The sequence below is a fragment of the Lactuca saligna genome, chromosome 6, assembly GCF_052625555.1.
Source record: "Lactuca saligna cultivar CGN05327 chromosome 6, ASM5262555v1, whole genome shotgun sequence".
NCBI lineage: Eukaryota > Viridiplantae > Streptophyta > Magnoliopsida > Asterales > Asteraceae > Lactuca > Lactuca saligna.
In genome coordinates this window covers 30372405-30386658 of record NC_136422.1, presented here as the reverse complement: position 1 = coordinate 30386658, position 14254 = coordinate 30372405, and the positions used below count along the sequence as shown (strand labels likewise).

General features: G+C 37.1%; 1 protein-coding gene across 2 annotated transcripts; it reads left to right on the top strand.

Moving 5' to 3' along the window:
• Positions 1–845: 845 nt before the first annotated feature.
• Positions 846–4409, top strand: LOC145000231 (serine/threonine-protein kinase PCRK1-like). 2 transcript variants are annotated; one of them, XM_078959422.1, is made up of 5 exons: positions 846–997; positions 1156–1238; positions 1534–1951; positions 2040–2300; positions 3382–4409. In XM_078959422.1, exons 3-5 carry the CDS (start codon positions 1559–1561, stop codon positions 4090–4092), a joined length of 1365 nt encoding a protein of 454 aa, XP_078815548.1. In that variant the 5' UTR covers positions 846–997; positions 1156–1238; positions 1534–1558; the 3' UTR covers positions 4093–4409. The 2 variants fall into 2 exon arrangements, with proteins under 2 accessions (XP_078815548.1, XP_078815549.1); XM_078959423.1 differs by lacking the exon at positions 846–997 and having other exon boundaries at positions 1016–1238.
• Positions 4410–14254: the final 9845 nt, after the last annotated feature.

Sequence of the window (14254 nt, the reverse complement as noted above, 5' to 3'; positions counted from 1 at the left end):
ACAGTTGCTGGATAGCAGGTAACATTTACTTTTAGAGTTTGTTGTTGAAAATTTATCAATATTGCTCTTGATTTTGAAATTTTTGTTTAGTCTAAATACTAAACGATCATTGTCATCGTCAGATATTTTTTTAGGTGAGTTTTTCTTAAGAAACTAAAAACCAAAAAACTCTTAAACACTCGTGCTAATATATTAAGATAGTTCTTTTAAAAAACTTAAAGATAATAGTCGTTTTGACTTTTGAATGTTTTATAATTATGTCTAAGTTCTAACCTATAAAAGATGAACTAAAATATATTCTATTCTTTCTTAATCACAAAAGCAATCTTTTCTTTATTTATTTTCTGAATAAAAGGGTGTTAATCTTTTGGGCTACCAGCTACCCACATTTCCCTTTCGTTGACTTGACCCCATTCACACACCTTCCTCTCAATTTCGTCTTTACTGTAAATCCTTTTCAGACTATTAAAAGATCATTCCGATTTAAATGATATTTTGTTACAAATCTCCGAAAATATATATTTGATTAGACGTAATACTTGACATGTTTTATGTTTATGAATACAAAGATAAAAATGTCTTCATAAACGATCAGAAAATGATAAATGTTTTTGTTAAATTATTAAATTTTATATTTATAACTATAATAAAACGTAAAGTATACTAACATGTGTTAGTAATATAATCGATGTAGGATTACGTTTCCATTAAACGCAGTATAATCGTAACTAAAAATTTAATAACACATTAATTTATATTATAAAATACAATTAATAACAGAATTCAATCTTTTACACACTGTAGTTATCTTGACTTTTCAGCTAGTTTTATCTATAGATTTGTTTTCCAGCTAACCCTTTCCATACTCTCTCTCATCTTGTCCTCCTTGTCCTTCTCTCCTTTTCGAGCTTTCTTTAATTATTTCTTACTCAAAAAGTCGAGGACACCTGTGTGGAGATGATTTTATACAATCATATCCAGTTTTAAGCTGATTCAGGTATGACGTTTTGTATAGTTTCTACGCTTTTCTCCACCTAATCACATAAATTGTCGTTGATTCAACATGGGTTCTTCAGTTTGACTGTAAATTTTTAATCTTGAAATGGTTTCTCATCTCAATTTCTTGATTATATGGTGTTATTTTGCATAATCCAGATAGGGTTCCATGGTTTGATCCCAAAAAGAACAAGATTCGGATTCACTTCTGGGAAGCTGACTGATTCCATATCTGATTAAAGGTGGGTTCTTTTCTTAAATCTCTTTGATTTTTCACTTCTTTACAAATAATTATTATGAATATTCGATTCTCTGTTCGATTTTTGTATAAAATTTGAGTTTTTGTTAAATGGGTATGCTAAATTATGCATCATCTATCCTTCAACAGTAAGATTATCAACTTTTAAGCTATTTTCACATAAAAACCTTCCAAAAAAACAATGATTTTAAAGAAAAAATCTAATCCATTTCATAAAAAAGTATGTCATTCGAACTATTCTCTGAAGAATGCTGACAAAAATCCATTTTTTTTTACAGTGGGGACGATAAGTTTTGGGAGGCCATGAAGTGTTTTCCATTCTCGTACTGCAACGAAAAAGACGAAGCCGCAAAAACTCCAACGAAATCGATATCAGTTCAATCTTTTACTTCCATATTTACAGATCCTGATGTGAGAAGATCATGGACGACAGGATTAAACTCCCAAAATGTTTCCGACGTAAGCACAGAATCGATTGGAACAAGGTCTAATGTTCCTAGTTTTTCACAGAGACCAAGTAATCTTCGAGTCTTCACTTTCCCCGAACTCAAATCAGCCACCAATGGCTTCAGCCGATCAGCAAAGATCGGCGAAGGTGGTTTCGGGTGTGTCTACATCGGCGCCATTAAATCCGATCAAGACCCGACGAAAAAGCTTCGTGTCGCCGTTAAACAGCTCAGCCGACGAGGGTTACAGGTAAGATTTCAAGAACTTTAGATCGAGTTTCTTGATTGGATTCTGGTTTCTGATTCTGGTTTCGAATTTGGGAATTTTGATCTGATAGGGACATAAGGAGTGGGTGACGGAGGTGAATGTTCTTGGGATTGTCGAACACCCGAATTTGGTGAAATTAATCGGGTATTGTGCAGAAGATGATGAAAGAGGTATTCAAAGGCTTCTTGTTTACGAATATATGCCGAATGGAAGTGTCGAGGATCATTTATGTGCTAAGAATGAAGAAACACTTTCATGGAGTATGAGACTTAAAGTAGCTCAAGATGCTGCTCGTGGGTTGACTTATTTACACGAGGAAATGGGCTTTCAGGTATTTTTACCATTTCTATCTTCTTTCATATGAATGGTAGTTTCTTTTTTATCTAAAGTGTATAAGCCGTTAATCTAAGACTGAATAAACTGTTTTGATTGAGACTAAAAAACAAATGTCAGAATATTTATCAATTTTAACCTAAAGAGTTAAAAGGGAAAAAGTACAAATAGGTAAAATGGTAAATGGTTGGTTTGTTAATATAGATAGTAAGCCGAGTTTTTTCTTTAACCCATTAAATCGTTCAGTCTCAATTAAGTAAAAATGAAACAACTTGTATAGTTGTCTAGATTAAGGGTTTCATCAATTAAGCTCATTGAGTAAAAAAGAAACATCCCCTAAATGTATCAAAACACTAACCTTTTACCTTTTGCCTTTCTTCTTTCTTCATCTCAACTCTTCTCATGTTACAACCGATGAATATTGTTGAAATTGACGAATATTGTGAAATTTGTTTATTCGGTCTTGAAAAGAAACAACTAATATGTATACATGATTTAAGGCTATTTTTGACGCGAATAGGCTATCTTATTTTGTAATCATATTGCAATTTAGTGTTTGTTAAAACCTCAAAAACAGCTTAATGTAGCTTATATATTAGCTTATAAGCTAGCTTATAAACTAAAAGTTTCTAGTTTTTCGGCTAACGCGCCAAACATAACCATAAAGGGAAAAAAGAATCATATGTAGAGTTAGGTCTTGTTGTAGCTGATGTGACATTGATGTGCTACAATTAACAATATCATTCTACGCCAAACATAACCTTAAAGGAAAAAAGAAACATATGTAGAGTTAGGTCTGATGTGACATGATGTGAGACAATTAACAATATTAGTCTACGCCAAACATAACCTTAGAAGGAAAAAAAAACATATGTAGAGTTAGGTCTCAGTGTCTAACGGATGTGTGACACCGATGTGAGACAATTAACAATATCATTCTACGCCAAACATAACCTCAAAGGGAAAAAAAGAAACATATATAGAGTTAGGTCTCATGTCTAGCTGATGTGAGACAATTAACAATATCATACTACATTTGTACTTAACAAATAACTTTGTTTTGTCCTATGTTTATGTAGATCATCTTCCGAGATTTCAAATCATCCAACATTCTTCTAGATGAAAAATGGAACGCGAAGCTTTCAGATTTTGGATTAGCTCGGTTAGGTCCCGAAGAAGGACTAACTCATGTCTCCACCGCGGTTGTAGGAACCATGGGATACGCGGCTCCTGAATACATCCAAACCGGTCGACTCAGATCCCAAAGTGACGTGTGGAGCTACGGTGTGTTTCTCTACGAGCTTATCACGGGTAGGCGACCACTGGATCGAAATCGTCCAAAAGGCGAACAAAAGCTTCTAGAATGGGTGAAACCGTATCTTGACTCTAGAAAGTTCCGGATGATTGTTGATTCTAGATTGGAAGGAAAATACTCGATGAAAACAGCACAAAAATTATCGATTATAGCTAATAAGTGTTTGTCAAAGAACCCAAAAGGAAGGCCAAAAATGAGTGAGGTGTTGGAGATGGTTAATGAGCTTGTTGGGGGTGGTGGTGCACCGGAAGGAGCCAGTCCTAGACCGCCACCTGGAAATGGTCCGGTCGTAGAGCCGGTGGTTGTTCATAAGGTTGAACCCATTGAACCGGAAAAGGTTTTTGTGGGGTCCGCTGAGGGTAAAAAGACATTGAAGGACATGCCTAGTAAAAGGAAGAGAAGGTTTATGGACATCATTTTTGGAAACTCTGTTTGGCTTTCGAGAATTTGGCCTTCGAAGAATGTGAAAACTTGATGATTTTTGAAGTTGGAGGTAAATATAGAAGAGGGATTAAAGGATGGATGTTAGTAAAAGACATTTTTACCCTTGCATGGTTTGTATAGATGTGTAGTCGGCTTGTTGGAGGAAATTTGTGGACGCAGTGGGAGTTTTAGGGGCTATATGGTAATTTTGCTGCTATAGAAGGGAGGCAAGATGGTAAAGATAATAGAAGTTTTCTTATATGATATGTTTTGTGTAATTTTTTGTATAACGTAAGGAAGATGTTGTATACATTGATTTTTGTTGTATTGTGCAACGGGAAGATCTTGGTGTTAAGGGGCTGTTATTCATATTTCGGGTTATTGAGTTGGATTAATGTTATTTATTTATTTATTTTTATCTAGAACAGATAACACATACACACTCTAAAATGATATTCACAAACTACGGTTTTATCATTTATGAAACCTCAACCTTTTAGAAAAGAATGTATACTTTCTTGATGATTGATGATTAGTAGTATTTATATTTCTCAGTTATTATGTAAATTCATGTATGTGTAGCAGCATATATTTATGTTAGGACATTTATTTTGCTATTAAACATTAAAGGCATATATTTATTTTGCCTTTTTAGCTTATGGGTTGTTTGGCCTTTTTTTTCTTAGATGCTTTTACATAATTGTAGTCTTCTTTTTCTTTGATTGTAAGTGTCGTTTTTCATTGATAATAAAACAGTAGCCTTTTATAACCGTAAATCTTCATGGTATAGAACCAAAGTGTTCATAGCCGTTAATTGTTTGAAGTTGGACAAAATTGTAAAAATGATCTTTGTAGTATGCATTTTTTGGGGGTTTTGGATTAAACCCCGTTTTTTTTTTTTTTGGATTTATGGTCTTTTTGACTAATGTTTGTATGTAGATTTGGTCTCTAGTAAAATTGAAATAACTAGATTGTCCTTATTAGATTTATTTTCCATTTTCTTTTTTTTAAAAGTATTTTTATATATTAAATAAAGTTAGTCTCTCTCTCTCTCTCTCTCTCTCTCTCTCTCTCTCTCTCTCTCTCATGTACACACACGCACGACCAACTTCCCCCTCCCCCAACTTTTTCATTTACAGTCAAGAACACCCCACCGGAGGTAGAGCTGTTTTCCGACCACCAAGAAACACCACTACCACCATCCATCTTTCCACCTCTTTGAATCACATTCTTAACCCCAAATTGAAACTCGGAAGAATTGTGGGTCGTAGGTGGCGGACTGCAGCAACGGTGGCGGACTACAATGACGATGGAAGGGCAGTGACGTCGATAGGTGGTTATGGTTGGTGGCTGTGGGCGGCCTTTGTAACGCCCCCATCCTCAAGTATTGCTTAAATAAGAATTATTGGGGTTAAGCTTTACTCGACGAGTTGGTTGACCTACTCGTTGAGTAACAACTGGATGAGACCGCGAGTTAAGCCACCTACTCGAAGAGTCCATATTGGGACTTGACGAGTAGGAGCTGGCAGATGAAACCCTAAATCCCGGGGTTTGCACCTCTATTTAAAGGAGCCTTAGCCTCCTTTGGCATCTTTGCAGTTTTTGAGAGCCCTTAAAACCCTTAATACGTGTGTGAGTGCCTTTGTGTGGTGTTTGAAGCTTGGAAAAGAGAATCTTGGAGGAAGAAAGCTAAGAGTGCAAAGGAAATTGAAGCAAGGAAGGACTGGGAAGTAGGATTTACCTCAGCTAGCATCCTTTGGAGGTATCAAAGTACTATCCTTACTTCCCTTTTTTCCTTTTTGTTGAGTTTCTAGGGCTTTTTATGGATTTTCAAGTTGGTATGATGAGCTATGGGCTAGATCTGAAGTTGTAACTTCAGATCTGGACCCTCCTTGGATTCTAGAAGCATAAAGTCACAGTCTTGGTTGTGATTAAGGTCCTTCTTGAGCATGGAGTTCCATTAAGAGCTTAAAATAGACATTTAGAGCCTTTATAGCCATGCATGCACGTAAAGTTTGCAACTTTATGTGATAAGCATGCCCTAGAAGCTTTGATCTATGAGTTGGATCCGTTACATGGCTCAAAAATAAGTCTGTATGAAAAAAGGACTGAATGGACTCGACGAGTCACATGAAGATGGCCGTGAACTCGACGAGTTGATGAACAACTCGACGAGTCCGATGAAGATCGTCGTAAGACTCGACGAGTTGAAGAACAACTCGGCGAGTCGGATGAGTTTTCTCTTGGATATGTATGAGTGTGTATCCGTCGAGTTGCAAGGAGGGAACTCGACGGGTGACCTTAAAGTTTGATTGAGAATCAAAAAAACTCGACGAGTCACTCTGATTACTCGGCGAGCTGGAATGTACTTCAGGGAACTCAGCAAGTAGCCAAGGGTACTCGGTGAGTTAAGGTCACCATGGACTGTTGACCTTGACTGAGGACTTTGACTTTGACCAGGGGTTGACTAGTGGGTTATAGAGTACCTTATAAGGTTAAGGACTTATGAGTATGATGTACTATGATAATAGGTGGTGGAGCCTGTGTCAAGTGATCCGAGAGTTGGAGTTTACATTTCGTGTCGACATCTGCGAGGTGAGTTATCCTCACTATATCGATAGGGTCTACGACACCAAGACCGGCCCTTTAGTTGTTATTGTTATGGTATGATACATGTGGTTATGATCTATTAGATCGGAAATCAGGGTAGATAGTATGTTATGCTCTTATGATCCGTAGGGATTGGTGTGTTAGTGACCTGCTAGGTTGGTACTCTAGTTACAGGAGAATTCTATGATTCATGATCAGTGTGACAGATAGGTTTGATGTTTGTATATGCTTGTATATGATAGTATGCACACATGGTTATTTGCTTGTGGTTGGGTTGAGGCGGTCCTGCTTTGTGCTGTAGGCCAATATACCCTATGAGCGGTCCGGGGAGACTGTAGGCCCACGTGGCGAACCAGTCATGCTGAAGGCTCGGGATAGATTCAGACAGACTGTAGGCCTGGTAGGGCGGTCCAGTTAGGTCGATGGCCCAGTATGCATGTTGATTGATTGATTATTACTGATATGGTATTGTCAGTGTGGTATTGGTATTTTGGGGGTAGCTCACTAAGCCCTCGGGCTTACAGATTTTAGTTTATTGTTCTAGGTACTTCAGGAGATCATGGAAAGGCGAAGGCGTGACCGTACCGCTCCTCATCCTTATGTTATGATTTTTGGGACACTCTGATGGAAAATGATTTGAAAACATTTTGTAAACAATTCTATTTGGTTTTTATTTATGGATGTTACAGCCTTGCTGCTTCATTTCTATTGGCGGATGCTCGATGAGGGACCAAGACGAAGCAGCATCGATGATGGTGTTTGGTGGTGGTGGGTTACGAAAAGATGGAGGCGTTTGGTGGGGGTGGGTGGTGAGGTGGGTTTTGCTAACAACCACAGCGGTGCTGGGTGGTGAAGTGGGTTTTGCTAACGGTGGGTGGTGACGGAGATATGGTGGCAGCTTCACTGCCTTCGTTTCCTTTCTTTTCAGGTGAGCTCGACGAGAGAGAGAGAGAGAGGGCAGGGAGGAGCATGGCTATGGTCCGAAGGTATTTGGGAAGGGTGTTTGATGGTGGTGGGTTACGACATGGGGAGGTGGAGGAGGTGTTTGAAAATTTAGGTGGGTTAAGATGGTGATGACAGTGTGCTCCAATCAGTAGCAAGAGTGGGAAGAACGCGGTGGTGTAGGGTGGTTCCTCGCAGCATGCTCAACAGAAACAGTAAAGGAATGGTGGTGAGGCTAAACCAAGATAGATGAGGGTGGTTTCCGGTGGGGTTGTGGTGGTATATGGTGGCAGTCGTGGTGGTGAGTAGCCTAGTCCGGTGTTAAAATCACCGGTTGTAACACTCCGTTTATAATGGAGTATTAAAATAATTAATCAGGAACCCCAAGATGTAAATTTATATTTTATATTATTTTTAAATAGCCCTAAAATCCATAATATTTAGTGGGGTTTTGGTCTCGGGAAGTCAAACGATATGTAACACATGTGTTTCTGGGTTTGTCATTAATATTGATGTAATAGTCTAGGTTAACCTTTATAACCTATTTCAAAATTATAAGAAGTGTATTATTTGAGTATTATGTGTTTTGTGCTTAATTGTGTGTCTTAATTAAATTAAGAATGAAAATAAGCGTCAAAATAAAATATTATATAAACCCGATATCGATGCACGAAGATGTAGTGTTTGAGACGAGATTTCCGAAAATATATAAAGGATGCTGAAATCCGAGTTATAACGAAGAAGTTATGACCTGTCGAAGTTTCGCGACAAAACCAGTGTGACACAGCGTGACGTAAATAGAGAATTTACGAATGAGTGATATTTAGCCTTAGTGATCAACACGAAAGACGTAGATAATGTTGAACCGAGAGCGTGCATAAAAAGAACGCCGAAATATGACTTCGTATGAGGAAATTATGATTTTTTGAAGTTTCAGCTTAGCAGTAGACAGCCCAAAAGTTTGAATTGAGATCGAGCGAGTTTTAGCCGATACTTTCTAAACGAGAATTGAAGATCTCGTCGATGGTAGTGCAACGACAGAAAGAGGGACGAAAACGGACATCAGACGAAGAAGTTATGAATTTCTAACGAAGTTTTTCTGTCCTGGCCTACTAAAAATAAATAATAAAAATAAATTCAAAATTAGCCGACGGAGTCTAAATGAAAGTTGTAGAGTATGTTCTGAACTATGCGTGGATATAAAGAATGTCGAAATCGGAACTCGTATGCGATAATTACGCAATTTAGAAGTTTGACGAGTCAAATTATGCCGAACGTAATTTGAGTACGCCCAGCGTACTCGGATGAGTACAAGTTGCCTGATGTGACATCCCCATTTTCACGGCCAGAAAAGACCGATTGTGTTTATGCTTTATAAAAATCAGAGTACCTCTTTTAATAAAAATATTGCAGAATTTGTTCCTAGTAAAACATGATAAATACGTTATCAAAGCATTTCTGAAGAAAAATATTTTTAATTTGTTTTATAACATTTGGGATGTCATCGTCAATACAGAAACATAAGAATAAACAGAACTTACATTTATTTACACTAGTGATCTACATCTCTTTAATCTCTCAGTGTAATGTGACTTCATCTCAACACCTGTAATATAAATAAACTGAGTGGGTCAGGTTGGGAAACCTAGTGAGTACATAGGGTTTTCAACCCACAATAATATAATTATTATGTTTAAACAATCAAACATTCGACCCAATTACCCATCCGCATTATCTTCTTTACTCTTTTGGATCTATCCTAATAGTCATCTATCCCGCATTCGTTCATTCTGAAGTCCTTTGCTTCCAGAGTTATAGGACTGACACTAAATCCATAGCTGCCAATGCTCATTCGTAAAGCACTAATTCCATAGCTGCTGGGTACTAAATCTATAGCTACCAGTGTTTATCTAATAGGTACTAAGTCCATAGCTACCAATTCCTAACACGTACTAAGTCCATAGCTACCAGTGTTTGTCCAATAGGCACTAAGTCCATAGTTGTCGATGTTATTTGTTAGGCACTAAGTCTATAGCTGCCAATGTTTACTCACATCATCTTTTATCTCTCATCATTCATCTACCCATCTCATACCCAACATACTTGTATATTTAAAATACATATACGGTTCAAATCATTTAAAACATGTATAAAAAAACGTTTATCCACCATAGATAGCAAGTATACAGATAATATGCACACATAGCACGTAGTTTATATAATATACTTCATATCTATGTGTAAGATGAAAGAGACCATGCACTCACCTGAGAAGGTGGTGACTCGGTACTCGGACACCGCTTCATTTACTTTAAATAATTTCCTTCGACGAAACCTAGTATTATTACCACTAGATTTTAGTCTAATATTTACCGTGACTAATTATTAGTCTTATTATTATTATTATTATTATTATTATTATTATTATTATTATTATTATTATTATTATTATTATTATTATTATTATTATTATTATTATTATTATTATTACGTTTAAGCAATACTTTCCAACCATTATGTACAGATAGGGGCCAGACATAAAACACCGGAGGGCAGGACCATTTTGGCGTATAGCACTTCTGAAATCCAACAACCCTATGCGGCCCTTTAAACCAGATTCCCCGTACCGCGAGTAGTTAAAAAGATATTATAACGACACTTATATAAGTCATAATAATAGCTCAAATATTTATTATAAATTCATAATAACAATACAAATTTTAAATATAAACTATATTTAAAATAGGGTAAACATAACTTACTTACAAGGGGATTTTAGCTAGGAGTCGAGCTTTGCAGGGGCAGAACATCGTCGCTGAATCTTTCTAAGAAAGATTCGTGCAGCGCTTCAATACTCACCTTACTATACTAAAAACTACAGAAAGTGAAGTCGAATCACGAGGGGCCGAAATACACGGGGGATAAGGAGAGAAAGATTCTTGAATCAAGAGAATGGTGCAAGAAATATGAGAGCTAGAGGCTCTTATTTATACTAATTGAATTTTCAAAAACTACCCTCCATAATTACTTAATAACCTTATAGTTATATAAACAACTAAACACCCCTTTATACTACTATTTTAAATAGATTTAACGATATTTGTACTAAACTAATGTTGAAAGAACTCAACATTAGTCTTATAATGACCGCGTCGTAGATACCTTTCTAATGATATATACATATGTATATTTATGTGTACGTATATATGATTTATACTATATTTTAATACGTAAATATGTTATTATAATTTGTAACTCGTTCATACGAACTCCGTTTTTGACGTTATTTATATCCACACGTAGGTGGAGACGTACTCTACAACTTTCATTTAGACTCCGTCGGCTAATTTTGACTTTATTTTTAAAGTTATATTTTTAACAGGTCGGGACATGATTGGTCCGTTAAAATCTCATAACTTCTTCATCCGATATCCATTTTCGGCTGTCTTTTTATCGTTACGCTACTAATAATGAGATATTCGATTCTCGTTTAGGTTGTGTCGGCTAAAAACCGCTCGATCTAATACTCGAACTTCGGGCTATACACCGCTAAGCCGAAATTTATACGAAGTCAGATTTAAGTGTTCTTTTTATGGAAGCTCTCAGGTTAACATATTCTATGACTTTCATTTGTATTACTAAGGCCAAAATTCGCTCTATGATAAATTCACTATTTATGTCTTCCCGGTGTCGTGCCGGTTCCGTCGCGAAACTTCGATGGGTCATAACTTCTTTGTTATAACTCGGATTTCGGCGCTCTTTATATGTACGGAACCCTTGAGACATATTCTAAAACTTGGTTAAGATTATTTATTCTAGATATTCTTTTGTCGAAAATTCGTTTTTGACCCCTATTATCTTTAAATTGACTAGCCCGGATCTACGGGCGTTACACCTGACCAATACTCGAGTGCCACAAAGTGACGCATGCAGTGACGTTGAGTATGCCTAGCATACGGCTTGGTATGCCCAGCGTACTGAGTACCCCCAACGTACTTGGAGTTACGCCCAGCGTAATCCTAGACCCAACACCCTATAAATAGAAACCAAGATCATCTATTTTCCTTGCCAATTTTCTTTCTTTCTCTATAGTTTTCACCTTGGTTTGTGTGCCAATTATATCCCGAAGCCCCAGTATCATTCCCGAGTCCCGAAGCAGGTTCCAAAGTCCCGAAGATCCCGAGAAGTAAGATTCCTGAATCGAAGCCCTACTCACAAGGAGCCCGATTTTTGTGAAGATCTTCCAGATCTACTGAAGAATACTACTTCTACAAACCATAGTGTTATCTGATCATCTTCTAATCAAGTGAGTGTGTAGTTACTTTCTTCTAACGCATAACTATGAAGTATTTTATATAAAATACGTGTTATGTGTATATTTTGTTGTTATATGTGTGAACGTATATTCACTTTCTTCTATCTCATAGATATGATTACTATGAAATACGTGTTATGTGTATGTGTCTCATTTGTTGTTTGGAATATGTATTGAATGAGAATGTTATACAGATTTTAAACTATGTATAAAAATATATATTTTTATTATACTAATATGTTGGGTAGAACATGGTTAGGCAGTTGATGTGTGATAAACAGATGAGAGGCCTCGATGTTGTTGTTGTTGATCTAGTGACTCAATAGAGTATGGATAACAACCATGGACTCTTTCTAGACAATCATGTGGAACGCTAGCAGGCTCATAACCTGTAGGCGTTGTGAACGATGTGTTCACCGATGTACTATATCCCCCTCATGGTTGCCTTTAGGACATTTATTGTTGAGGAAACCCCTTGCAGTAATGTCGGTTCCGATGAAAATCCTAAATTAGGTTCTTTATAATAGATGTTGTTTTAGGGACGTAAAGTGAGGATAACGGGAATGGGTAATCGGGTTATTGTTGATTGTTGAAATTAAATATAATTATATATTGCGGGTTGAAAACCCTATATGCTCACCAGGCTCCCAAGCCTGACCCACCCAGTTTATTTGTATTACAGGAAGTGGCGTGAAGGCATAAGATGGATGAATCATCAAGTTGTTTTGTTTGCAAGTCTGTATATGTATATATTTGTTGAATGACTTGTAATGTTATCGTTTATGCTTTATGGTCTGTATCGGAACATGACATCTCGATTTTTGATTATGAAATGAAATTATATTTCTTTGTGAAATGTTTTGATAAAAATCTATTTTCTCATGTTTTATTTTTGAGAACAAATTCCGCATCTCTTTTAAAATTAAAAGGATTTACTCTGAAAATGCTTTAAAAAAGCATAAATGGAACCGGTCTTTTTTGACCGAGATTTTGGGGATCTCACAGTTGGTATCAAAGCATTAGTTTAAGCGAAGATTGTGAGATGAGTGTTTGTGATATTATGGACACAAGCACTAGTATATTTTAGGAAGCTGCCTAAAATGGTTTTATGTGCTAAATGTTATATGTTGCCATATATGATATTATTTGTTCGGATCTACGGTTTGTTGCCAACCGGATCTGGAAACCTTATGTGTGTAGGATTCTAAGCGTACGATTACGATATTAGAACTAACATGTAAACGTTTCGGAGTGATAAGGATGATTTGAATATCTATCGTGAAGGAGGATCTAATTTCACCTTATTCGGTGTATAGATCAAAAATGGTGAGAACAAGAAGTGGCGTTGGAAACGCAGATGAAAACAGGAATCAACCACCAGCGAATGAGTGAGTACCTATAGTAGCAGCAACACCTAAGCCAATAAGAATGGTTGGGGTACAATTTATGATTCAAACTATGTTGGATCGCCAAATTGAATAAACGAGGTGTCTGCTTCAGCAGAATCGTGAAGAACTGTCAATTCACGTGGAAGAGCCTGAAGTAAATGGAGGACAGTCGGAGGGAGAACAACCAAGATAAAGGTAATGACGGTCGTGGGTGCAAGTACAAGGATTTCATGGCATCCAAACCACCATGTCTATCCGGAAGCCCGACGTCGGTGCAAGTTATGGATTGGATCTCCGAGATGGAGACAATGTTTAAAAGTTGTGAATGCAGTGACAGGCAGAAGACCGCTCTTGCGATCCCTCTACTAAAATATGGTGTGTTGAGTTGGTGGAAGTTGTTAGCTGACTCTATGCCCAAGGGAGAAGCGAGCAAAATGTCTTGGGAAGACTTTGTGGAACAACTGAAACTGCAATACTGCTCCAAGCATGATCTTTTGGAAATCAGTAATGAGTTTCAGAATTTGAAGAAGGGGAAATTGAACGTTATTGAATAAGATGCTAGTTTCACAGAAAAGATGAAGTTTATCCCATATGTGGTACCAACAGAACTCTCTAAGATCAACAAGTTTTCCCTCGGACTACCAGCAGACTATGGTGCAATGGTTAAGCAAGAAACCACATTGAAAGCCGCCATCTAGGCTAATAGAAATGTTGAGACTCAGATCAGGGAGAAAGGTCTAGAGAGGTCAGAGGTTGGTGAAAAGAGGAAAATCGATGGACCCTCGGGGTACAATAAAAAGGGTAAATTCTTGAAGTCTAGTTCGAGAGGAGGTGGAGGAGGCAAAGCGAAATGGTGCGAAAAATGCAAGAAGAAGCATCATGGGAAATGTGGCGGGGAAGCTACATGCTTCAAATGTGGAAAGCCAGGGCATTATGCCAATGAATGCACCCTCACCAAG

Bases quoted from the DNA above. Each gene is read 5' to 3' on its own strand.
- LOC145000231 (XM_078959422.1), top strand. From the start codon at position 1,559: ATGAAGTGTTTTCCATTCTCGTACTGCAACGAAAAAGACGAAGCCGCA. The intron at 1,952-2,039 runs GTAAGATTTCAA...TTGATCTGATAG, and splicing joins TCAGCCGACGAGGGTTACAG to GGACATAAGGAGTGGGTGAC. The intron at 2,301-3,381 runs GTATTTTTACCA...ATGTTTATGTAG, and splicing joins ACGAGGAAATGGGCTTTCAG to ATCATCTTCCGAGATTTCAA.